Raw genomic sequence first — 25,866 nt, 5'->3', positions numbered from 1 at the left:
TTTAATCACATCATTGAACAAGAATTTTACTGTAAATTAATAAGAAGTTGAACACAATAGAAATAGTTAAACGTGTTAAACAGTAGAAATACAGTTAAACATGTGTTAAGTACTAAGTTTTATTTAAAAAAAAAAAACTCAGACAACTTAATTCCAAAAGATTAAACTTGTTGACCACTGAAAAAGAAATAACAGTTCCAGTTCAAAGAATTGAAAGTAATTCTTTATTGATAAACATTTACACCAGAATTAGAAATGTCAGTAGAAAAATAAAATTTAAATAATTTTCTCATACAAAGATTTGATCATTTTGACTGTAGCAGTTAGTGAAATAATCTAATATAAAAAGTTAAGCTGATTTTAGTCACAACCAGCCTAACACAGTGCACAAAAAAGGAATGCAGGTACATAAAATTTTCTGCACGTGGATGGCTAATGGCACCAGGGCTTCACATTCCAGGAAATGGTTTCTTACAGAAGGTTATATGCACTGCAGTTCTAATGAGAACTTAATTTAAACCAGAGCAGTCAGAAAGGACATCGGAATCAAAAGCCAAGATATAATTTAAAACTTTAAAAAAACGTAAAGAAAGGTTTTAAGGTAATTATCTGCATGAACTTTCTCTCACTAGTTTAGACTTTTCCTAAGAAGTAATGTCTTGCTGCAAAAACAAAAAGAAAAAATGAGTTAATTGTACAAGAAGACATGTTTCTCTTAGAATATTGTTTACACATTTGTATATGGACTTAAGATTCATGAACTGCCTTAACCCCCAACCCCCATTTTAAAGAACCTAAAAATCAGCTTTTAAGGTTAGCGGCTGCCTCCCTCCCCTGCATAAAACGAGGAAGAGTGGATGCACAGCTGGGGGTAGGGTGGTTGCATGTGTCCTAAGAAAGCCAGCTGTTGGCAAAAATTCTTTTAAAATTATATATGGTAAAATGAAATGTTCAACACAAATGCTAATATTTTTTCACTGGAGCGATCACCCCCAAATAATTGTGTATTTGAGATCAGAAAATTTTAAAAAACAAAAAATAAAAATAATGAGGAACAGACATTCTTTATCATTCAAACAGTTTCTTCCTGAAAAAATTTCAAGCTACAAAGCTCATTCTATATAAAGTATATATACATTTATTCACAGGAGAATGTTCACATATTGGGATGGATTAAACATTCAATAATTGGAATATACATTTTATATTTGAAGTTTTTAAAGAGTGAATAATCAAAATATAGCAAACAAGAACCGAGATAGAAACAAGACGCCTTTCAAAATGCATTAATTTTTGTGTCTTGGTTCTAAAAGAAAAATAACCAAACATTTAAATCACAGATCAATATGTTCAAAAATTAGTATTCAGGGAGAAGGACCCACCAACCACTGACCCATATGTTCAATTTGTGAAATTCTATCCAAAAGAATGTTTTAGGTGAGAAAGCTAAGAGGCATCCTTCAATAGAGATGATTAAAATGATTTCTTATAATAAAGGATACAACATCCCCGAATTTCTGAGACTCAAGGGCTACTTTTCAAAATCACAGCTCCTTGAACTGAAAAATAGTCTTTAACTAAAGACAAAATTTGCTTGAAGATTTGAGCATTTGCAAGGACATCTTCCCGCATTCCAACACTACTTGTAATTTTCCACCTAGTATGAGTATATATCACTATCATTTTGATAAGTGGTCTAAAGGATTGTTAGTTAAAAGAAAATGTTCAGTTTATTTTTGTGATCCCCTTGTAATTTTTCTCTTTGACTATCCCTGGTCAATTGGTCCCCCTGGCTATCTTTAATCAGAAGCCAGAATGCATATTGCTTTAAATGGAATAGATACAGTCCTGTGAACATGACCTCATGGGCTCATTACTCTCACAATGAAACTTTCCTTTGAAAACAGCAGACTTAATTCCCAGAAACTATTTTGAAAATATAACAACGTATTGATTGTATTCCACACAAAACAATTTAGGTGGTAAGGATCAAGTTAGATAACTTAATCTTTGCAGTCCTTTCTGTTTTGAAGGTCACAGTTTTTAAGCCTTTTAATGAAAATGAAAGTTAAGCAGAAGAAAAATTTAAATAGCTAAAATTGGGTTAAAAAAAAACTCCTGACATTTAATTCTCCTTAATGACATAAATTCTCGTAAAGGACACTGTGGAAGGCATATGTGAAAATTAAACTTTAGGCACCTTCTGGGAGTGACAACCAATACTGTAAAAATGAGCTGAAGACTCAGCACTAGGTAACTAAAAAGACTAGGTAACTATTAAAACTAAGACATCAATAACCACTTAAACTCTAGTTTAAGCTGCACTTCTGTAATTTTTCAAGAGCAAGTAATAAACCGAAGTTACTAAGAAATTCAATAAGTGTTTAAAGTATGTTTTTTGTGTGCCTCAATGTCGAAAGAGTATCCTAACCCATCTGGCTTAAAATTTTCAACCTGAGCTATTTCATAGGGTATGTTTCCAATTAAACTAAATAAAATTAATACAGTAAAAGTGATAGGAAAAGGTGGTACTGGAAGTCTGGGGAAAAAAGTCTCAATTAGCTAGCTTATTTTGATAAAATGTATAAAATAACAAATTCACATCTCTCAAAATGTATTAAATAATCAGAGGTCAAGATAGTTATCCATAAAATGTCACATCATTCAGTAGTTATCTCCATTTTTTAAACAGTAAAATCAAAGCCACTACTTGTGTTATATTTTTTTCCTGTTCTGTTTCACCAAATTTGTTCTCAAAGCTCTCCTCAACCCAAACCTACTTGGCACTTACTGTCATGAAGATGTAGTAAAAGAAGACTCTGCCCAATATTAATCAAGATTACATCAAATAAGATTTTAGTGCAGTATACTGTGCTCAGAAATCAGTATTTTCCATAGTTTCTCTGAAATATGCAACATTGCATTTTCTCATAGAATATGACAAATTTCAGTGTGAAGGCTGCTAACCCAGAAGCATTGCTGACTTGGCTTTGGGTAAAGGTGCACCTATAAAACTGCTTAAATTAATTATCAAAAAGAAAACAGAACTTGATTTGTTTTGGTTGAGAACAATAGGAGTCCAAAAGATCTTCAATTCCTGGAGCTTCAAACTGAAGAAAGGGCTGAGATGTTCTTCACATACTTTTTTAATCCAAGTTGCTTCCATTTGAAGAACTAAGAAAATACTACATTCCATATTGCATTCTTTTTGAGGAGTCTATAAAACTTAAGTTCGATATCATAGCAAAAGAGTGTATACTATAGGGTGGCTAAAACTCGTAAAAAGGAGACCACCACTACACAAAATGTCTGTCCAGTGCCCAAGGTGAGAGCTTCAAATGGTATCATTTCCTTTCCTGCTGCTCGGTACACTCCAGCAATTGCTGCACCTGTTCAAAAATTCAGGAGTGTTAAAAAGAAAAATCAAGGTTAATATAAACAGGAAAATACAGTACTTAAAATTCTACTCTAAGAAGAATGTTTCATATTGTTTACATTAAAATTTAAATATAGGAATGTTTTGTTTTCCCTCTTCTTTTTGCTGACTCTAGGTTTGACGTATTCCTTATATTGTTTGCAAATCACTGATATGTGCTTTTAGATGTTGAAAAGTGACTCCTTAAAACTTAGAGTATTCTAGGTACATTGAATAAAACCATCTGGAAGTCATAACCCAAATCACGAAGACTGTAATTTCCACATGACCTGATTGCAAATTCAAAAACATCTCTTTATTCCCCATGCATTTAACAGATACCTAATAAATTCTTGGCAATAAATGACAAAATATTCTGTGTGAGACTGAGCAAGAAATATTTCAGAAGCCACCGGGAATCCCCACCCCCACTTTCTACTGTACTCAGAGTTCCCTTCAAGAAATGCATGGAGAAGGGGGGAGAAGGATCGGAAAAGGACGAGAGGGGGACTCGAAGCCTACAAAGTCACTATTAATTCAAAGGGCATAAGGGGAGAGATACTCAGGGATTCCTTTCTGTTCCCCGTATCATTCACTACTTTTATTAGTCATTAAACTTCCTAGATACTGAGTAAACAAAACAAACATAAAAATCTGTATCTAGCCAGGTACCCATCTGAATTGCTACAGGGACTCAGCATCGCACCAAGAAAGTCAAGATTTCATTAGTTGGAAAAGAACAGACCCAAAGTTCCGGATGACCCTTTCCTCCAAAATGCTCCAAACAAAATTCTCCTTGGTCACAGTGTGTTCATTCATTCATATATTTATGTACTTCTATATTTTATAAAGTGTGACCCCTACTCTCATAGTACACGGAATCTAGCTGGGGACATAAGACTGAAAGCATGAAATGGACTCTGAATGATGCAAGACAATATATAGTGTCTCCATCAAATGTCTGCATGTTTTCCAAATGTGGTGTGCAGGTATACTAACGTATTTTAAGAAGAACGATATTAACTAACACCTGTGTTGGTTGCCTGGCATACTGCTGACTTGGAAACGTCCACCTCCAGTGGCAATGCATGCATACTGTGCTACTAACATCCGAGAGGCACGTGCTTCCCTGAAACCCCTTTATAATTTAGCTCCACACAAGAACAGGTTGGGTAGAAAGAAGCCAAAGGAACTTGAACTATGCCCTAAGGTGGGATGTGGATGATGGAGAGGAAGGAGCAGGAAAATCGGAAGGGAGCAGACTCTATGCACTAGAGACAAATAAACGTGGCATTTACTGCACAAATTACTACATGTTAGGTGTTGTGTGAACTATATATACATTATTTCATTTAATCATCACACAGCATATGAGGTGGATTGTATTCTCCCTATTTTACTAATGAGAAATCTGAAACACGTCCTAAGAGCCAGTAATCCAGTATGGAAACTGGAGCAGAGGGTCTCTAAAGACAGCAGTAGGTGATATAGTTAAAAATATTGTATAAGGCCAGTTATGGAAACCTCTTAATGCAGATGTGATAAAATTGGCCTCCCCGTGTTATCATGAAGATTTTATCATCTATAGAACACAGAGAAATGAGACCACTTTGTACAACCCGCCCCCCAAAAAACACCCTTCAAGTCAAAGAGACAGGGATTTCTGCTTGAAGCTCAAGGTCTAAATTCACAGGGAAAATAATACAGTTACATGTTAGTGGGATTGTTATGTTTCTATTTTTAAGAATATATTTATGTTTACAGATATACCTAGAAAAAAGTCTGAAAGCATATACCAGAATTATGAGCTTAAAAATGATTTAAACTTATTCTCATCCCTGTGATATAAGCAAAAGCCAAGGGAAAAAAAAACAGGTAAAAATAATTTGTAATATGAATGGACTTATTCAGAAAGTCCTGAGAGGAAAAAAGTAACCAGGTACTTTTTAAAACAGAATTCTTGTCATTAGAATTATTCTTCTATCCTTAAAGGAACCACATCTGAACAAGTGGCAGCAATTCATCAACCATCTTGTGATTTAATCATCAGAGTCAAGTGACGGCTGATGAGAAAGGCACAGTAACTTCCAAAAAGATAAATATCTTTCTTTTGCTAGTGAAGCTATATCAGAAGATGTATTTTGCAAAGCTTAACATGGCTTCCCGGAAGCCAGGGAGAGAAAATCTGACTCAGGAAGTCAAAGATGTTAGCAAATAAAGGGGTGGGGGTGGGGGGTGCAGTGGAGTTCTGTGGGAGAGGGAAAAAAATCACATTAAAAGGGACCTGTGGTTCAAGGCCACTCTTTTTTCTTCATCCCACCCGTACATGTTTCTAAAACGGGTCCTGAAATTAACTAATCATATGAAATATTTTGACTGGTATTTTAATGTCTAACATACTTGTCAAGATTCCAGCAGTAATTGGTCCCACGATGCCCATCAACAGGATGCTTACAGACATGAACCTACCATATTTGTGATGTCTGAGGGTGAAGAGGGCCAGTAATCCAGCGGGGACATGAAAGAAGAGAGAGGACACCAGTGCCCACAGGAACACACCATACCACATCTCTACAAGGGAAAGCAAAGAAAGGTCACAAATCACTGCCCGTCCCACAGCAGTTATTTACAAAGCGGCAGTCGTTCCGTAGTAACCCAGTAACTCATTTTCAAAACCAGATGCAATGTAGGTTCATCAGTCACACATCCGAATGTTGATGGGATCAGCAAACAATGGCCGCCACCTGTTTTTGCGCATAAGGTCCTACCAGCACAGCCACGCTCGTTCCTGTCCCATCGGAGCACAGCTGTGCTTATTCACTTAAGTCTTGTCCACGGCTGCTTTTCAGAGCTAAAACAGGGACAGGAACCATGTGACAGAGACCACGAGGCCCTCAAAGCCTCAAATATTTACTATACGGCCCTTTACAAAAAAGATGGCCAACCTCTCAGTACTGACCTCTACCCGCGAACACTGAAAAAAAGGTTCACCTAGATTTGAAAATCATCCTAAATCATTTCCTTCCCATAAAAAGTAAAAGCCTAATTCATTGACAGAGTTCCATGCAATCAATGCCTGTTGATCTTTTCTGGCTTTTTGATTATTCAGTCTTCTAAAATGGAAAAACTATACCATGATACTCATTCAACGATCATTTTCAAGACCATGAAGCAAATATCAAGCTATAGCCTCCTTTTAGGAGATAAAACTCTTCAAAATACAAAATAATACCAGGAGATATAAATATTTGGCTTAAAGACAAATGGCAAGTGAAGGACAGGTTAGCAGATGAGCTGGTTTCTGCAGAAAACGTTTAATCACTAAGATAATAGTAATTCAGGCAACATTAAAGTATTTGATCACCAATGATGTATACAAACCTGTGCAGAAGATACCTTGGAAAAACAAAAACAAAAAGTAAGAGGAGATACCATCCTGCCCTCATGACTTTACATTTGGGAAATGGCAGACATCGCGTTTTTCCCCAATGAGCCCAGGCAAGGCTTAAGAATTCTCAGGGTAGCTCTTTAGCTACCCATATGGATATAGTGAAGGTGACACATTAGATAAAATCGGTTGTTTATCCTTGCGCTAGGGGCAGGTAAGTAACACAATTTTAGAGATCAGTCGACAGCTTACCTCAGGGTCTCCTGACCGCAGCTCTACTGACATGTGAACCTGTGTGGGGGGACTGTCCTGTGTGTTGCAGGGCGTGGAACAGCACTCCTGGCCTCTACCCGCCAGATGCCAGTAGCACTCCCTACCCAGCTGTGACAACCACACTTTGTCAAATGTCCCCTGGAGACAAAACTGCCCTGATTAAAAACTACTGGACTGACTGAGGCAGTTAAAAGCTGCAAAATAGACAGGGTCACATTATGGTGAACTGTGAAGGCCAGACTACCTGAAAGTCCCAGCAAAGGTTTCAAGGAGTAAAGTGTTGTAAAGATTTTACTTCCCCTGTCCCATCTTATACGCTCAGTAGGAACGCAAACTAGAAAACCCTTCTGGAGAGTAATTTGGAAGCGTGTATCCGAAAAAGTCAAAAGTGCATCCCCCCCCGCCTCAGTGATTATACTTCCCGGCATACAGTCCACAGGAATACACACGTAGCAAGGGCGGGTAACAAGAGGCTGCCGGCAGCACGTCCGTAATGGCAAAAACTAGATGCTGCTGCATGTCTATCAATGTAGCATTACTTGTGAAACTTTAATAAGACTACTTGTGAAACACACTTTGGTGTGTCCACATAATGGAACATTACACAACCACATAAAAACATGAGGTAGATCTTTATATGGGACGAGATGCCCAAGCCACATTGGGCACTGCAGAATAGTATGTAGAAAAGATTCTACTAAAAAAAAAAAAAAAAGTGCATGTAAATGCTTTCAGTACTCAGAGAAATGTTTAATATTTATGACATGCACAGGTGCCATTCTAAGTGCTTTGCGAATATTAACGCATGTAATCCTCTAAACAGCTCTGTGAGGCACTTATTATTAGGCTCCCATGTCTCAGAATGAGGAAATGGAGGCGGAGGGAGGTGAAGAAATTTGCCTGAGCCCACACCACCGGCAGGGCCAGGGTTCAACCCTGACTCCAGAATCAAGCCTTCAACCTCTATGCCCCCTCGTGGTGCATATTAAGCTATAGGAAATTGTTATTTCTGGAGAGATGGATGGGCTGGGGAGAGCTGATCACAATTCACTTTTCACTTTGATAAGGAAACAACAAAACTTTTGCTGTAAAAAGAATTGTTCAGGAAGACTAGGCTGATTGGGATGAGCGATTACAGAGGGGCCAATGAGAGGCATCGATCAGCCTGGGAAGGGAGAACGGGAAGCAGGGAGCGGGAGGGGGACCAGGGGCTTTTCTTGACCCTGGATTTGAATGGCAAGTATCTGTTGTGTAGTTTTTTCCCAGATCAATTTCTAATTCTTGTTGGGGAAGGGGAGCTTAAAGGGCTAATGGAGATTAGGGGTGAGGGCCAAATCCCCCCAAGCCACCCTTGGTACTGTTACTGGTGACTGCACTAATTCTTTGCTCATTTTGAGTCAAATAAAGCTGTATTTAACACTATATTCTACACACAGTTAAATTAGGACACCTAGCTCTTGTTTTGGATGAAAGGCTCTGAATGAAAACATCAGGGGTGTGCCACGTAGGGCTCGGCGTTTGAAAAGTAACAAATGACGGCACTTTTGTTCAAGAGAGAAACTACCAGATAGCTATAGGAAAATTAAAACCATTTGTGGGTTTTTCTTTCTGTTAAGATATATCTGTTAACAAGATAATTTTAAAATATTGTTAAAATTGGTTTACTTTGACAGTGTTTGACAAATTCTGTTAAAACAAGTGAAATCCTGCATTATGGAATATAAAGTGATTAATCAGTTATGTCCCAAGCTTAAAAATTAAACATATAACACACAAATAGTATATATAATATTTTAAAATATATTTACTAACTACCCTCTTCATCCACCAAAGGAAAAAAGCCACCTTTCCAGTTGACAGTGTTGGATCAGAAATTATGGTCAGGATTCTGAATCCTCAGGGTCTGAGTCCCTATTTATTCTCTTTGGAAACAAATCCATCTTCCTGCCGCCTCCTTCCCAGCCATGGGCTGGGAGATTTTCTCACTTTCACTGCCCAGGAGACTTGCCCTCTCTTCTCGGCGGCATTTCGGAGGTTACAGTGTCTGGTGTCTAGACACTGCTCCCTCACAATGGAAGTGCGCCCACCAGAGCTCTCCTCCCTGGGCACCCGGGCTCGGTGAGAGCAGTCTGGCCCCGCCAGCCGAAACCCCCTCGTATACCGCCCCACTGCCCACTCAACCCCAAGCCACAGCACAGCACCGGGCAGTTCCCTTCCAAAGCAGGAACCCCACCTTCAACCCCACAGTCCTTACCAACTGCTCCCTAACTCACTCAGAGACTGACCTCCATCCCACCACCCAGGGGGCAGATAAAGTTCCAGGATGGTACCAGGAATGCCACTGCCTCACGGTGAACAAACGGGATGGAAAATCTGCCTTCAAGACTCACGGCAGTTGCCATGCTGGCTGCTACCACTGACTTGAGACCCCACCACTGAGCTGACATGGCCTTTGGGCCCTGCTGGAGCTCCCCAGGTTTTAGAGATAAGCATTGCTTTCTGCAGCAACTCAAGGCAGTGCCAGTACCTGGCTTCTTACCAGCTGCCACACAACCACCATGGCAGCCAACTGGGAGGTGAGGCCTTGATCTGCCAGAGACACACTAAGTTGACAACCTCCATAAAAGTGAGTCTGGACACTCAGGTGTGCTACCCAACTGCTATGGACTGAATTGTGTTCCACCAAAATCCATGTGTTGAAGCTCTAATCCAATAGGACTACGGCCAAAAGAAGAGGAAGAGAGAGATCTCTGTCTCTCATTCTCTCTTTCTTTTCCCGCCATGTGGGGACACAGCAAGAAGGTGGCCCACGAGGGCCCTCGCCACAACACAACCATGCTGGCACCCTGATCTCAGACTTCCTGCCTCCGAAACTGTGAGAAAATAAATATGTTATTTCAGCCAATCAGTCTATGGCATTTTGTAACAGCAGCCCCAGCAGACGAAGACGCTAACATGCACCTGTTCCCACTTCCCCTGGAGCACAGCGCCTGCCCAAAGGGACCTGCTAGGTCTACCGACCCACCGCTCAATTTTCCTAAAAGCCGAAAGGCCCATTTGCAAACAAGATCTGGCACAGCAGGTCATCGCCTCTGAGTTTCAGAGAAAGGAAGTACGCTCGCCCTCCTACAACCGTGAGCTACATCCATGAGCTACCTCGGTGCCTACATATTTAATAAAGCATCGCTTTATGTAGGAAAAAAGGCTTTATTATATTAGATGAATAGTGCAGTTTAGAAAACACTTTTCAGATGGATAGAATTATTACTGGACTCTAATAGTAAAAGCAAACCTCAATCAATAAAACTTTAAAAAAAAACTAAGTGATTTATTTCCCTTTAATCTACTGCGCCTTAATATGTTATCTATTTAATAGCCATTTATTGATCATCATAAAGTACTTTTTTATTTCCCTGGCTTAACAGACTGTCAAAAACTTTTGTCTACGTATCTTACAGTATTTCTTGGTTCATTGTTTCAAATTGAGTGCATTATCTCACCTTTGTTTACTTTAGTAGCTAAAAATCAAATCACTTCTTGATGTTGAAATATAAATCAGATAATCTGTAATAAAAAATTATAAGGGGGAATCATATTAAGCACTGGTGAAAGGGCCCCAAAGATGTCCACATACTCATCCCCAAAGCCTGTGAATGTGGACAAAAGGAAGTTTGAGTGTGATTAGATCAAGGCTCTTGAGAAGGGAAAGCATCCTGGATTATCCAGGTGGGCCTAGTGTAATCAGGAGGGTCAGAGTTAGAGAGATTAGAAGATGCTATGCTGCTGGCTTTAAAGATGGAGGAAGAGGCCATGAGCCAAGGAATGCAGGTAACCTCCAGAAGCTGGAAAAGGCAAGAAACACAATTCTTTCTAGAGCTTTCAGAAGGAATACAACATGGCTGACCCATTTTGGACTTATGACCTCCGGAGCTGTAAGATGCTAAAGCTGCGGTGTTTTAAGCCGCTAAATTTGTGATATGTTTACAGTGGCAACACTAAGAGCTTATTCGTTTGACAACAAAATATTTATTTTAGCCCATTCCATATGCCAGGCACTTCAGTGAAAAAATAAAAATAAAAAGACAAAGATGCTTGCCCTCAAAAAACTTATTAAGACTCCATTTTCAGACAAACATTTCAGTTAAAGAGCAAAGCTACATAGATTGTAGAATCCTCTAGGTGAGTTCTGTATTAAAAGGGGTTTGTTCATGGCTGGCTCCCCGGCCCTTTAACCTCTACAGCTGAGTTACCTAAATTCCAAGCAAGACCTGCCGGGGATCCATCTGTTCCCTTATGAAAAAATAAGAAACACACATACATTTGACACTTGGTGAAATCTAAGTATGACTTCAGTTGGTCCTCTGCATGTGTGGATTCCCAACCACCAGGTTGAGCCTCGAATTACTCAGGTTTGAACCGCAAGGGTCAACTAAAAAGCCATGCCTCAGTGGACCCGCACAGTGCAGACCCGAGTTGTTCAAGGGTCACCTGTATACTGGTCTCTACCCCCCGGTTCCTGATGCAGAGCTCCCAAACTCCTTGAAATTTCCAGGAGCATCATTGGTTCTCATGAGGTGACTCTTGGTGGGTTCCTGGTCACCAGAAAGCCATGATTATAAGCTTGGCACTTTTAGCCCCACTATCATTCTCCAGAGAGGGGGAAAGGGCTGGAACTGGAGTTAATTAACCACGCCAACGTGATGCGGCCACCATAAAAACCGCCAAAATATGGGGTTCGGAAAACTTCTGGATTGGAGACACATCTACACGCTGGGAGGGTGGCCCACCGCAATGCCACAGAAGCACTTGCATTCAGGGACCTTTCAGGACCTCACCCTATGTATCTCATCTGGCTTTCACCTGTACCCTTTAATATCCTTTGTAATAGCGAACCAAAGAGAGGGTCATGGGAACCCTCGATTCATAGCCAATGGATCAGAAACGCAAGTGACAAGCTGGACTTTTGATTGGTGTCTGAAGTGGGGGGCGGGGGCAGTCTTGTGCCCTTTACCTGCGGGATCTGATGCTAACTCCAGGTAGACCTTAGAACTGAATTGTGGGACACGTAAGTGCTATCGCAGAATTGCGTGATGCGTGGAAGACCCGCACATCTGGCGTCAGAAGCGGTGTGAGTGGGGTAGTAATGTGAGAATAAAGGAAAACTGAGCTCTTCCTCGTCACCCCTCCATACCTCTAACGATGATGACCTGCCCACTGGAACTACCAGCTACGGGCTGCACCTCTCTGCTGGCACCGCTGCCAGACCACCCTCCCATCCCTGGTTTCTGAGTGTGCCTCACCCCAGCCTGCCTCACCCCAGTGGTGTCTTGGTCCTAGCCCAGCTAGATCTTGTCTGCCCTGATCTGGCCTTCCATCTATTCTCCATGCGAAGGCCGAAAGTCATTGCCAGTGGGTACAAGGTTTCTTGCTGGAGTGAGGAAAATATTCTAAAGTTGCCTGTGGTGATGGCTGCAAATTCTGCCAAATATACTGCAAATCACTGAATTGTACATTAAAAACAAACAAAAAAAGATCATCCCACTCTGCTCAAAACCCTCAATATGGCCCTCTAGGATCTGACCTCCTCCTCCTGCCTTGTCCACAGTGGCCTCCCTCATTTCGTAAGCAAGCTCCCATTCTAGGGCCTCTGAACTTGCTGTCTCCTCGCCCAGAACGCCCTTCTCCCAACAGCTGTGTGGCTCACTCCTCACTTCCTTCAGATTTCGGCTTCAGTGGCATCATCATAAAGGGCTTCCTACCTTCCTACCTTGAGTAAAATAACATTCCACCTTGGACACACAAGAGCCACCGCTTTCTAACCCCGCACCCTGACTCAAACTCACCACCAACTGTTCCTTTCCACACTTTAAATGCTTTTCTTGGTATTCAGACTTGTTAAAAATGACAACAACAAATGAAATTTGAACTACTTGGAATAAGGAGGGTTTAGGCAGAAATCTAAATTGGCTAAATTGCAAATCCAGATTTTAAAAAAAAATCAATTCAGAGCTTCCTGATAATGTTAAAACCACAGAACATTTTAGAGCAATGATTTTGCCATTTTGAGTTGGCATAAAATACAAGTAAGCTTTTTCTGTGGGACCAAAATAGAAACTATTCCAGATTCAGGTTAATGATTAAAATGCACTGTCAGCAGGCTTCAGTGCCTCAAAATGGATCAAACTTAATTCCCCTATTGTACCTATCATTCCAGCAGGGAGGTTCACTGCTTGCCCACCACATTCTGATCAACGGGCGGTCCTGGGCTATGTTTTTCATACATGTTTATACCCCCAGCCCAGCGCCTGCACTTGCAAAATGTGTACAGACCTCACCTCCTTTTCAAAAGTCCACCTTCCACCACTCTGCTTTTAGGAAAGACCTACATTACTATCTGTTTTCACTAACCCAAAGAAATCCAAAGAGGATTTTTTATTTTACCAAAAAAGGGCGGAAAGCAAAAATAGCATTCAGCGTTTGTTTTGTAGTGAGCCCTTATTACAATTTATTTTATGCATCTGTTAGCAAGACGTGTCCCAAGGTCATTCTTTTTATGTTATTTTGGTTTACGAAAGGATTCACAGGAACGCTCTCGTTTTGGATAGCGGGGCAAAACTGCACCTGCTGAATGAATGATCCCTGGTGATCGACACCTCCAAGGTACAGCCATAGATAGAAGTACGCATAAACTCAAGTACATCTTGCAGTTTAATATTTTCAGAACAATTTCTGAAAGTAAAACAATTCCCATAGCTACAGTTTCTCTATGTTAAAATTATTCTCCCAAATCCACTTATCTTGATATTTTCTTAACCTTGTTCCTGTCTGCCCCAAGAATACTTGCTGGTGGCACTTGCAGCTGCAGCATTTACCCCAAGATAACTCGCGAATCACAGTCCTAACCTTACTCCCAGTTTGCAGAGAAACGTCTCACTTCTATTATTATTTTTGTATCACCCTAGTATATCAATACAATAGTCTTTGGAAACAAATTACATCATTCTATTTATAGCATTGTTTAAAGTAGTGCTACTTCCATTTACAAGATACAGTAACTCTGAATCACCAAAAATGTCAAATCCTAGCAAGGGTAGCATTCCTACCTGTGATGTTAAATGAATACTGGCAGGCAGTTGCATTTTTTTTTTTTTCTAAGTAGGAAAAGGATAAAGAAAAAGCAACTAAAGCCAGACAGACTAAACAGAATATTCACAGTTTCAAAGTATCACCTCACATGACTTATTAATTTCGAAAGGATTAAGGTACCCTTACAGTGAAGAGAGCTAATACCATCTTCATCGAATTATTAAACTTACAAACTGATGGTACATGGCTCTTGATATAATACACTGTAAAGTGAATAACATCACATATGTAGGTAGTATTCTGACCAAAAATGTTTAATCTAAATGCAATCATGAAGAAATAATTAGATAAATTTAGATTTTGGGACATACTAAGAAACAATTAGTCTGAACTCTTCAAAAATGTCAATCTCAAGAAATTGAAACAAAGGTGGAGGAACCGTTCTATAGTCAACCAGACTAAAAAGACAACTAAATGTCTGATCCTTGTGTGATCTGATGTGTGATCTTTGATTAGATCCCAAAATTGGCATTATTCAGACAATTGGGGATATTTAAATAAGGCCCATACATTAGATAATATTCTATCAGTGTTAAAGTATTTAGATGTCACAGTTTTTTGGATACGAAAGAAAATGTCTATTTTAAAAGATCCATGCTAAAATATTAGGCGTCAAGTGCCATCATTTCTGTAATTCCTTTCAAATGGCTCTGCAGAAAGTAAAAATGTTAAGTGTATACATATATATATACTTAGAGAAAGCAAAAGAATCAAAATATGAATAATGAACCTTAAGTAAACGGTATATGGGTATTTTCTATACCATCATTTCAATTTTTCTTTAGCCTTGAAAAATTTCAAAATACAGAGCTGGGGGAAATAAGGAAACAAACAAAAACAGACTGAACTGGCCTCCAGACCGAAATGGACATTTTACTTTTTGGACAGTATTTCCAGAATGCCATATATTTCTACTATCCCTGTCAAATGTAAACTTAGGACCTTCTGAAACAAGGCAAATTGCCAGATTATCGTTTTAGGTATGATTTCAAGCTAACATCTGCATCTGCCCCATTATTAGCTATTTCACAAACCTGTCCCAGAAAATACTAAGTAGGTAATACACAAGTCCCAAGTGTCCATTGAATGGCGCCTGGCAGTCGCTGCCCAGTGGATGAAAAAAATCACAGGTCCCTTGTTTATGACTGCAGTCAGTAATCCAATCCTCCTTCCTTTGTAGGTCTCAGGTCCCATTCTGACATTCTTTACGAAGTCAAGATATCAGTCAGCTTTGCTGGAGAGCCCAACCTCACCCTTCAAACGCCACCGTTCTGTCCTCTTGCCTTTAAAGGTCTAACACACATTATCCGTGTCCTTCCCCCCTCCCCCATCCCCAGAGCCTTTATTATTAGCCTTCCCAAGTAATTGCTCCTTAGCTCAGCTTTCAGAGCACGGAGAGTTTCCTACCTTGTATTATAAATTTGAAAAGCCCTCATACCAGGCCCAGCAGAAGCTCCAGTGGGCGTAAGAAGAGTTAAAAAGAAGTTGTGCCAAAGATCTGGAATGCCTGAGTGGGAGCTCGGCAACAGGTCTCAGAAAGTGATTCCTAGAAAGAGAAGCTAGTGGAGTGGGTGGATGTGGACGGAGGTGCGAGCGTTCAGCAGACAACCTCCCGGCACAGAAGGGTGGGCTAGACTAACAGAGTGTGTGACTTCTGATTGCCCCTCGGCCCGGCCAGGATCGCTGGCCGGGACCGTTCGGCGTCCGAGCTGCGAAAGCCAAGAAGCCAGCTCGGACGAAACCGGCCAGGCAAATCCTGAGCCTCAAACGAGGTGAGGATAACCGCCTCCCGCGCCCCAAACAGTGAGGGAACTCTGTCGCGTTCAAGTCTGAACCTAGGGCGTTTGGAAGCTCCAAAGAGCAAAACCAGGTCGGTGGTAGCCGAGCTCCCTTCACCAGTACACCCACGACCGCTCCCTCCAACTTCGCTCCCAGCGCAGGCGCGGCGTGGCCCGGTCCAAAGGGCCGGCGAGGAAGCGACGGGGAAAGAGGTTAGAGTCCCCAGCTCTCGGCCAAGGGAGCGGGACCGTCCCTTCCTTCCAGGAGGAAAACAGCCCCTAGGGACGCTGGGCGGCGGGCCCCAGCTCACAGGCGAGGGAAGGGGCGCACTACCGTGGGACCGCGGCGGCGGGGCGCTCAGAGCGCAGGCGCGGGGCGGGGCCGGTACCTGGGAAGGAGCACAGAGCAGTAGAGTTGGGGCACAGGGTCCCGTTGCCCACCCGCGGCACGAGCTTCAGGCTGAGGATCTGCTGCAGGAGCCCGGCCGACCCCCCGCTGCCGCTGCTCCCCTCGTGCTCCATCCCGCCGCCATTCACCACAGAGAGATGGGGGAGAGCCCTCGAAGTGTTGCCGTGGCTCGCTCTCACTTACGGCCGGCTCGGCTCTCCGGACCTCCACTCTAGCGTCACCTTCGCCTGGGCCCTCTTCCTCCCACCCCAACGGCGCTGTCAAATGATGGTTGCTTCCTCCAATCAGGACGCGCCGCCGGGGGCAGAGGCGGGGCGACCCTTGTTCCCGCCCCTCACGTTGCGTACTGCTTACCGAGAGTCAGCACGCACAGGCTACGCCCCCTACTGGAGAAATCGCTCCTACTCCAGCAGAACGTGCTGTGCTCTGCCCTTTTCAGCAGCGCCACCTATAAGAAAGTAGGGGAATTGCATACGTCCTACCAGATTCAAGGTGTAGGTTTAAAACGGATCTGGCAGTGAGAATAATATGGTTCAGCAGCGAAGTGGAGGCTGGAAGACAATGCAGCAATAACTTTAATATTTGGAGGGAAAGTGATTTTTTGAAAGTTTAATTAATTTTCTTAAAGTTTAAAAGCACTGTGTAGAAAATGCCTGATATTTTCCTTTCAGTTCAAGAACATTAGCATGATTCTTTATTAAGGTTCCCTCTTGAAAACCTTTGTTTTGGAAGTTTTTAAGGACATTTCCCTAACACTATAACTGAGATTTTGCATCAACTAAGAAACTTTTCTAAGACAAAAATAGTAAGTAATAAAAAAAAAGTCATAAAATATTTAACAATGCTGTATTTCGGTACATCTCCCAGAATAGCTGAGTGTATAAGTGGAAGAAACCAGTCATTTTAAAGTCATATAATAATCAATCATGGACCACATTAGGAAACATTATTTTGAATTTAGAATTCTATTCCCAATCACACTAAGAATTGAGATATATATATATATATATATATATATATATATATATATATATATATAAAAGACATTTAGGCTTCCGGGACTCAGAAAATATATGTTTCATGTGCTCTTTCTAAGGAAGCTACGTAGGTACTCCAGCAAAGTTAAGGAATGATAACCAAGAAAGAGAAAAATGTGCAATACAAGCAATGGTGGATTTAATCAGGAGGGTTATACTAACTATGTGCAGTAGTCCTAGCAGCCACTTAACCAGATTAGAACAGAAAAAAAGAATGTCCTCAGGAAGAAAAATGGAATTTCAAGCTACAGATAAAGTGGGTAAGAAGCTCAAATTTTAATGGCAGGGCAAAAGATGTACTTGTTTCTTCTTTCGGTGGGGGAAAAGAAAAACAAAAAAGCAATACAAACTCCAGGAAAAACACAAACCTGCAAGAAAATTTTGAAACAAATATAAAGAAAACAAAAGTAGGTTTATGTTTGGTTGTTTTTTTTTTTTTTTTAGAAATGAAATTGAGAACTATAAAACTTTTAGAAAACAATATTGAATTTCTTTTTTGGCCTCAAGATAGTGAAGAGTTCTTAAACTAGATAAAAAAAGCAAAGACCATAAAGGAAAGGATTGATAAATTTAACTACTTTAAATACTGAACTTATGTTATTCAGGAGTTACCATAAAGAAAGTAAAAAGACAAGCCACAAACTGGGAGAAAATATTTGCAATACACATAACTGACAAAAGAGTAGTATTCAGAATGTATAAAGCATTCCTAAAAATCAATAAGAAAATGACAGAGGCAAAAGACCTGAATAGGCATTTTATCAAAGAAAAAATACAAATGGCCAACAAAAAACAGGAAAAGATGCTTAACCTTATTATTAGTCAGTGAAACATAAAGTGAAACCATAATAAGAGATTATCTGCCAACTACCCAAAAGTCCCAAATTTTAAAGTCTGAGAATGCTAATTTTGGAACTCTAGAGATGTAAATTAATATCACCATTCTGGAATAATGTTGAAGATGCTCATGATCCAGCAATTGCACTCCCAGGTAAATATCTTCTAGCATTTGTACCAGGCGATATGTACAAGATTGGCCCCAGGAGCACTGTACCAGTGAGTAACTGAGAACAAGCCAAGTATCCTTCAAGAAATAAAATTGTGGTATAATTTAAAAAAAAAAATACTATTCAGTAGTGGATATAAATGACTGAAAGCTATAAGCAACAACATGATGAATTCCAGGAATATAAAGTTCTAGGGGAAAATCTAAGATGCAGAAGGCAGCCACAGTGTGATTTAATTTAAATCCAGTTCAAAAACTTGCAAAACTAACACTATATGTGACATTATACTTATTTGGCTAAGCAAGACAATAGGGCAAGAGTGGCCTTGGACACCCTTGTCTCACTCCGAGTAAAAGCCAAAGTTCTCACCAAGGCCTACAAGGTCTTACACAATCTGACCCCCTCTTTCTCACCTTCTCATCTAGTACTCTACCTTCTGCTTAACCACACCAGGCCTACTAAGCCTCCTTGCTGCTCTTCTAAAATGCTAGATCCTTTCCCTCCTTTGGGATTTTTGTATTATCTATTTCCTCCTCTAGGACACTTTACTCACAGTTACCCCTTAATTAACTGTACCTCCTTTAAGACTACTCAAATATCACTTTCTCAGTGAGCCCTTCCCTGATTATTCCATTAAAAATTGCAACCCACACCCCTACACATATACAGTCCTAATCCCCATGGTCCTTCCCTACTTTTCCCTGTCTATAGTTTGCCTTTTCCAGAATGTCATATTGTTGGAATCATACAGGATGTAGCTTCTTCAGATTGACCTCTTTCACTTAGAAATATTCATTTCAATTTCCTCTATTTCTTTTCATGGCTTGGTAACTCATTTTTTAAGCACTAAATAATTTTCTATCGGGTAGGTAAAAATGAAAATGATTGATTTAACCCTGTGCAGGTGAGGGTGGCGGGGTGGGAGTTGTCAGTAGAAATGGTAACAAGGGCCTTCTTGACACCACCATTCCAGAGAGTATAAATCGGTATTTCCTTTTCAGTTTCACATTTCAAACATGAATGTTCTTCAGGCTAGGCTCTGACACCCCAGTCCACAGTCCCCGCCCCCCCCCCCCCCCAAAAAAAAAAAAAAGACTTCATGGACCTCGCTAGGGATCAATGTCTCTGGCACCATGAACCTCTTGCTCATCCTTCCTTACATATCACACTGCCCAACACTGTTCCTAGGCTGACTCTTCTACTCTACAGTGCACTCCCTTCAGGCCGGCCCGACCAGCAGGCTGCTTTTACCCTTAGTGGCCAGCAGAGGGTGGAGGACAGGAAGGGGCTTGCAGGAATAAAGGAGCAGGGACATCAATGCTCCAACCAATTGCCCATCACATCGTGCAACGTTCTGGTCCTTGAGATGCCAGGACAGCTCCTGATACCCTATGTCATTACCAAGGAGAAACGACCTTCCTTTCCAAGCTTATGGTGGGGTCCTTTGCTGCATGCCCAATTTGGTTTATCTGTTAGGAGTGTAAGCATTGAAGTCAAAGATGTGAGTGTGAGTCCTAGCCCATATATTAAATTATATGACCCAAGCCTTTCTACATTGCAGATTTCTCATTAATAAATCGAGTTTTATTTTTTTTATTTTTATTATTTATGTCTACAACACCTGGTCTTTCTAGGTGGCCTCCCATATACAAGTACTAACCAGGCCTGCCCCTGCTTAGCTTCCAAGATCAGACATTGGGCTTGTTCAGGGTGGCATGCAACTCAGCACCTTCTGCATGTAAAGCAGACAAGCTAACTGCTACACCGTGGAACCACGTCTAAATCTGAGGTTTTAAATACCTTCTCCATGATACCGGGAGCAGGGGCAGATTTAGATTTTATAGATCCTGAACTCCTATACCTTGATGGACAGTCAAAGGAGAAGTCCTGAATCAGCTTCAGCTGTAAAGTCAATATTCCTCTGCCTCCTGCAAGAAAAGCAAAAAATGCTACATTCCCCCTTGCCCTGCCTGCTTTGCAGCAAAGATGTAGGTCCACAATCCAAGTCCCACCAATCTAAGGCCACACCCAGGCTGAGAACCAGACGCTAGCATCCTCCAGAATCCCTTTTGGTGACTGATAGCAACTGTAAGAGCAGCTCCCGTATTTCCAGAGGTAATGGGCACAGTTCTGATGGCAACTGTCAGTCCCCAAAACAACTCTGTGCCCCAGCGGGATTTGGGGTATTCTATTTTTGAGGTCTCAAATTTGCTGCCCTGACCTTCCTAGAGGTTTTGAGGTTTTTTTTTTTTTTTTTTTTTTTCCTATTAGTCATTTACTGAGCGCTTGCTGGCTCTCACTTTCTGAGCTCACTAAGCGCTCTATACCCATCCAGCATCCCTTTACTAAGACTTTGCTAGGCCTGCAGTTAGGAATCTCATGCTCTGCTCTCCTCCAGGGCCCAGCCCAGAAGGACCAAGGGAAGACAGAATCACCCGAGCATTTTTTCTCATAGCAAGCCTGATCTAGTTTCATTTACCCTGTGACCTGCCCTGATCCAAGCACTGATCCCGCTGTCAACCTCTTACTCTGAAACACGTTCTCCCTGGCTTGCTGCCCAGGCCTCCCGGCCTTCTCTCCCTCTACCTTTCCTCTTCACTACCTCCCTCCGGGCTTATCTAGGAGGCTCTCTAGATTCTGCGCTCTGAATTCAGAGCTTGCTACTTCCTGCATCCTGCAGCTGTGGCCCGACCAGGGCTGCTTTCTCTTCTCTAGGGCAAATGCGATGGGAAAATCTGGCCCTTTCAGAAGACGGGTCTCTCTGCAAACCTGATTCATTCTCTTCTCCCCACTGCAGCCCCAGAGCAAAACCTCCCTCCTCCCTCACCCTCTTTCTCATTGAGTGACCTTGGACAAGTCTCTTCACTTTGTGTTTTGCTTATCAAACTTTATAGGATGTAAACTCTAATTTGTATCACACAGGCTAATTATTATGTTTATTTCTGTAGGTAGGATCAGGACAAATCAAAAGTTCACCTTACCTGGGTAGGTAATGGGGTGGGGGCGGGGCTGGGAGATGAAGCAGAGAGAAGCTAAGGGAGATCACATGATAAGAGACATTTTGTCTGATTTCTTGCTGAAGACACAGGTGACTATAAATGTCAATGGCTTTGATGGAGAATGGTGCCAGAGACACGGCAGGAATGGCCTCTGAGGTGTGTGTGGGGAGTTGTACAGACTCTGGGGGCCAGCTCACCACAGAGCCCCTCCACTCCCAGGATCGGAGGAGAACCCCTTCTCAGCTGCTGGATGATGCATCACAAGGGAGGAGAGAGAGAAGGGGAAAGAAAGAGCTTGAGTAGTAGTCAAGGGTCTAAACCATCCCTACGACCAGAGGAAGCAGGGACATGAGCTTCGCTTTCCAAGAATAGGGCGCCCGATGGGAACCCAGCTCCCAAAGAGGACTCCGAGGGAAGTCAGGAAGTGGGGGAAAAGAAACAAGGAGTTTGGGAACATAGTCCTTTCCTACTTCTGGTCCCTCCAGTGGCCTGTGCCCCGACTCTCTCCCCATCATAATGTTCCAGCCCTGGCGACCGACTGTCACAAGTGAGGACCTCAACTGGGGCCTAAGGCCCGCGGTGCGCGGCCGTGGATGATGCCCAGCTGAAGCTGCTCGGGCCGCGTGGCAGCACCAGGTCCAGGGAGAGGTCGCGCTGCTCGTCCTCGGAGAACACTGGCCGGTAGCCCAGCAGCTGCAGGGCGCCCGCGCACAGCTCCTGCACGCGGCGGATCTTGGCAAAGGGCAGCGTGTGGCGCCAGGCCTGGGAGACATTGAGCGCGTCCCTGGATGTGGTCTTGAAGGCCTCGCGGCGCGCTCCGGGCCCGGACCCGTGCGTGATGTTGTGGATCCATGCCTCCAGCTGCGGCGTGAGGCTCAGGCCAGCAAAGGCGTAGAGCGCGCGGATCTCAGGGAGCGGTGAGCGAGCCAGGTCCTCGAAGCGCACCAGGAGGTAGCGGCCGCTCAGGAAAGGCGGTGGCTTGCGGGTGGCAGCCTCGGCGATGCGCACGTGGCTGCGACACACCTCGCGCACCACGCGCAGGCCGGGATCGGCCTCCACCCACGTGCCGTTGGTGCCCAGCACGATGCCATTGTCGCGCGCCAGTGCCTTGGCCGTTTGCTCACGTGAGCGCAGCACCGCCCGCGGGTCGCGCACCAGGTGCACGATACGCAGGTTGAGCTTCGGGTCGGTAAGCAGAGGATAGAGCACCTGCAGGTTGAAGAAGCGCACCTCCTTAAGCACCACGTGGCTGTAGGAGCGGCAGGCCTCTTGCGCCAGCTCAAAGGGCCGCCGCGCGCACAGCGGCTTGCACACTGCCTCGCTGCTGATTTCGCTGCGCCGGAAGGCGCTGCAGGCCGGCGGGGAGCACAGCGCACGGCTCACCGCCCACTGGAAGAGGTCAGACAGGTTGCGACGCCACGGCAGGTAGGCGTCAAACACGTCCATGTCGCACAGGAAGACCGAGCGCACCAGGTCACGCACAGCCATGTGCAGCGCCGGGGCGCTGCCTTGCGACAAGGCGGCCCACACATGCCACGCGGGCTCCATCAGGTAGAAGACATCGGGGTGCTGGCTGAAGAGCTGGCCCACGAAGGACGAGCCCGAGCGCCAAGAAGACAGCACCAGCACGTGCACCCGCTCCTCACCACTTGCTGGGGACGTTGGCCTGGGCCGGGAGACTAGAAAGAGCAGGAGGCCAGTCTGCGCCAGCAGGAGGGCGGTCACCACGGTGCTGGAGATGCGTGGCAGCCACATGCCGCTGGCTGGCGGCCTGTGGGAGGAGAGCGCAGCCATTAGGAACCGCAGCCACCTCGCGCATCCTACACCCTAACTCCTGCCCAGTGATTGCAGGGAGCAGCCCTGGGAATGCGACAAGCCACCATCCAGTCTACGCAGAGCAAAAGCCCAGCGGCAGAACACTATGGGAAATAATCTCTCCCTCTCTCTCCGCCTCCTTCCTCCCTATCTGGAGAAATTGTTAATTGCGAACTCCTACTTTTTGCTTAAGAATGTTAGAGAGACATTTTTAGACCGTTTAATTTAAAAGCTTGATGGGAGATTTGGCCTTCCCAGGTTGTATCTTGGCTCAGCCACTTCTTAGCCTGTGCTCTTGGATGAAACACGTTCTGTGACTCAGTTTACCCATCTGTAAACCGGGGATAATACTGGTGCTGGGGTACTGGAATGAGCGCAGTGGGGAGGGGACTGTACTAACTCCCATAACTGATCCCTCGCACTTCCCACACAATGTGCTTTTGCAATGTTTGAATTTTTTTTTAAAAAAAGTAGATACAACTTTTGTTATTAAAAGTCAACAAATCAATCAAACAGACAAAGAACCAACTGCTGCCATCCTTCAGGGAGACTGACGCGCTGCTAGATGGATGGACTCCGGAGGGTGGGTATCCTTCCGGGGCCCAGTGAGTCTGCGACTAAACCCGTTGAGGAGAGGGAGGGTGGAGCCAGAGAGGCGGGGAGGTGAACGCAGTCAGGCCCCTGGGCGCCGCTTACACTCTCCCTGCTGAGGTTACTCCCCACTGCCGGGGCTGCTGGGAGAGCCGCCCACCTTGATCACAGATCCATGGGAGATACCCAGAAGGGCCTCAGGGTCTGAGAAAGCAGGAAGGAGGCTGGATCAGAGCCTAGCACGGGGAGATAGCCTGGGAGATAGCCCTGAACACGGGGAGGGCTCTGCCTTCCCACACTGATGAAAAGTTCCTCAACATGGGGGTGGACCTGCCCTGCCCCTGGGTGGGCCTGAGCACTGACCAGGGGCTAGATACATTTTCCCAAAGAGTATGAACTGCTGGTCTCTCCAGCTGGGTGAAGGAGAGAAGGCTTTGAGTCCCTCCAATGCTATTTAGGAGCTATTAGATCTGTGACAAATGACTTGACTTCTCCAAGGCTCAATTTCCTCCTCTGAAAAATGAGAATGATAACATTTAACCTCTTAAGATTGCTGTGAGGAATGCTTCTACAAACACATAAGAGGAAAGGGCTTGGTAAGGTGCCATACATACGCCCCGTGTCACGGTTGCAGTGTTGAGCTGTGTCTAGAGGGGAGGAACCACGGGCGATCTCCACCCACATGAGACATCTTGAGGTCACCTGTGCTTGCAATCCCAATAATTCCCAGGCCCACTTCTAGCCCACGACTGTCCCCGAGTCCTTTAGTGGATCTTAAGAATGTCACATTTGTGCCACAGAGAGAAAGGAGTGCTGAGCCTCCCACACCCCAAGGTCCCTGAGTTTTCTCCTCTTTGCACCTGTTGCTCCTACAATGACCTCAAAAGATGAGCTGCTTTGGATGGAAGAGGCCTGGAAGGTTCTTCCTTGCTTTCACAGCATTTGCTCCCTAATAACTTCCTCCTTGTCCACGTCATCACTGAGAAGAATCCAGGGTCTGGATTGTGAGACGATCCCATCTCTGCTCCTTCCCCTTATCAGGAGGCTGCAGGAGCAGGTGGAGGACACCCAACAGCTGTCACCTGAATCCCACTGCAACCTGGCTCTCTCTCTCTCACTCCTGGAAAACCTAGACGATAAGGAGAGCAGCCACCCATCTGCTCTATACTTGTTATCTCCTCTCCTCCATGTGTGCTCACCCCCTCACCCCATCCCACCCTCACCCCCCGCCTGCCCACAGAACAAGGGACAGGAGGAAGGGAACTCATAACTCAGGTGGGCTGACATAAATCACCTCAAGGGCTAGATGCTTCATATCTGCTCTACAATTTAACTCAATGTCCCCTGAGGCAAGCATTCTGATCTCAGCTTTTTAGGTGAAGGACCCAAGGTTTGGAGAGACAGCAGAAAGCTGGGACACCCCTCCCACCCCCATCAAATTTCCATTGCTAAGTTTCTAGCACTTTCTGATCACAGGCTTCTGGCTTCTCCAATCTCTGGGAGATCCCTGCAGAGTGCAGGATCCTGATGCTTTGGCTCAAACACAGATGCCCTGGCTAGGCCAGCCCTCCCTGGGGGGAAGAATCTCTACCATAGGCCAAGGTATTTGTTACTTGTACTCTAGGGAAGCCAGAGGTATTTTTAAGTGACTCATACAATACAGGAACTGCTATCTGATACTGTTTTTGGAACTCAAGAACTAAGGAGGGGAGTCAAAACATCCTATGCCATGCAGAGGGTCCAGAGAAGTCCAGGTCCCCATAAGGAGCCTTATGGTCAGCCGCCTACCAATTGTGGGTTCAAAGTTAGGAAGAACGTGTCAGACAGCCACTGTGATATGTACTTTATCCTCCTCAAGACCCTAAGAGGTAGAAATTATCCCTGTCTATTTTAATTGAGCCAAAGGGGCTCAGAGACATGAATACTCAGCTAATAAAGCACAGGGCAGAGGTTTGCATGCAAGTTCCAGACCCCAGTGCAAGGCTCTGGGGTAGGTCCCATTAAGTTT

The 25,866-nt window shown here is 43.8% G+C and overlaps 2 protein-coding genes across 15 annotated transcripts in view; both read right to left on the bottom strand.

The window, feature by feature from the left end:
- Positions 1-195: 195 nt before the first annotated feature.
- Positions 196-16,677, bottom strand: TMEM170A (transmembrane protein 170A). Of its 8 annotated transcripts, none has more exons than XM_036231335.1 (4): positions 15,630-16,354; positions 10,577-10,640; positions 5,816-5,986; positions 196-3,389 (listed from the first exon to the last, which is right to left on the bottom strand). In XM_036231335.1, exons 3-4 carry the CDS (start codon positions 5,982-5,984, stop codon positions 3,259-3,261), a joined length of 300 nt encoding a protein of 99 aa, XP_036087228.1. In that variant the 5' UTR covers positions 5,985-5,986; positions 10,577-10,640; positions 15,630-16,354; the 3' UTR covers positions 196-3,258. The 8 variants fall into 8 exon arrangements, with proteins under 8 accessions (XP_036087228.1, XP_036087229.1, XP_015985593.1 ...); XM_036231336.1 differs by lacking the exon at positions 10,577-10,640 and having other exon boundaries at positions 15,630-15,768; positions 16,058-16,353; XM_016130107.2 differs by lacking the exons at positions 10,577-10,640; positions 15,630-16,354 and adding an exon at positions 16,593-16,677.
- Positions 16,678-21,367: 4,690 nt separating this feature from the next.
- The window catches only part of LOC107502664 (carbohydrate sulfotransferase 6), a 10,667-nt gene continuing 6,168 nt past the window's right edge, over positions 21,368-25,866 (bottom strand). For 6 of the 7 annotated variants that reach the window (XM_036231331.1, XM_016130085.2, XM_036231330.1 and 3 more), the window contains one exon: positions 21,368-23,223. In XM_036231331.1, coding sequence (XP_036087224.1) covers positions 22,020-23,207 — 1,188 coding nt within the window. In that variant the 5' untranslated portion in view covers positions 23,208-23,223 and the 3' untranslated portion in view covers positions 21,368-22,019. Of the gene's footprint in view, positions 25,040-25,866 lie in introns of those variants that run through there. The other variant, XM_016130084.2, reaches the window with a different exon arrangement.

This window comes from Rousettus aegyptiacus, unplaced genomic scaffold (genome assembly GCF_014176215.1).
Source record: "Rousettus aegyptiacus isolate mRouAeg1 unplaced genomic scaffold, mRouAeg1.p scaffold_m13_p_14, whole genome shotgun sequence".
In the NCBI taxonomy this organism is placed as follows: domain Eukaryota; kingdom Metazoa; phylum Chordata; class Mammalia; order Chiroptera; family Pteropodidae; genus Rousettus; species Rousettus aegyptiacus.
The sequence above is the reverse complement of the archived record's forward strand: the minus strand, read 5'-3'. Positions and strand labels throughout refer to the sequence as shown.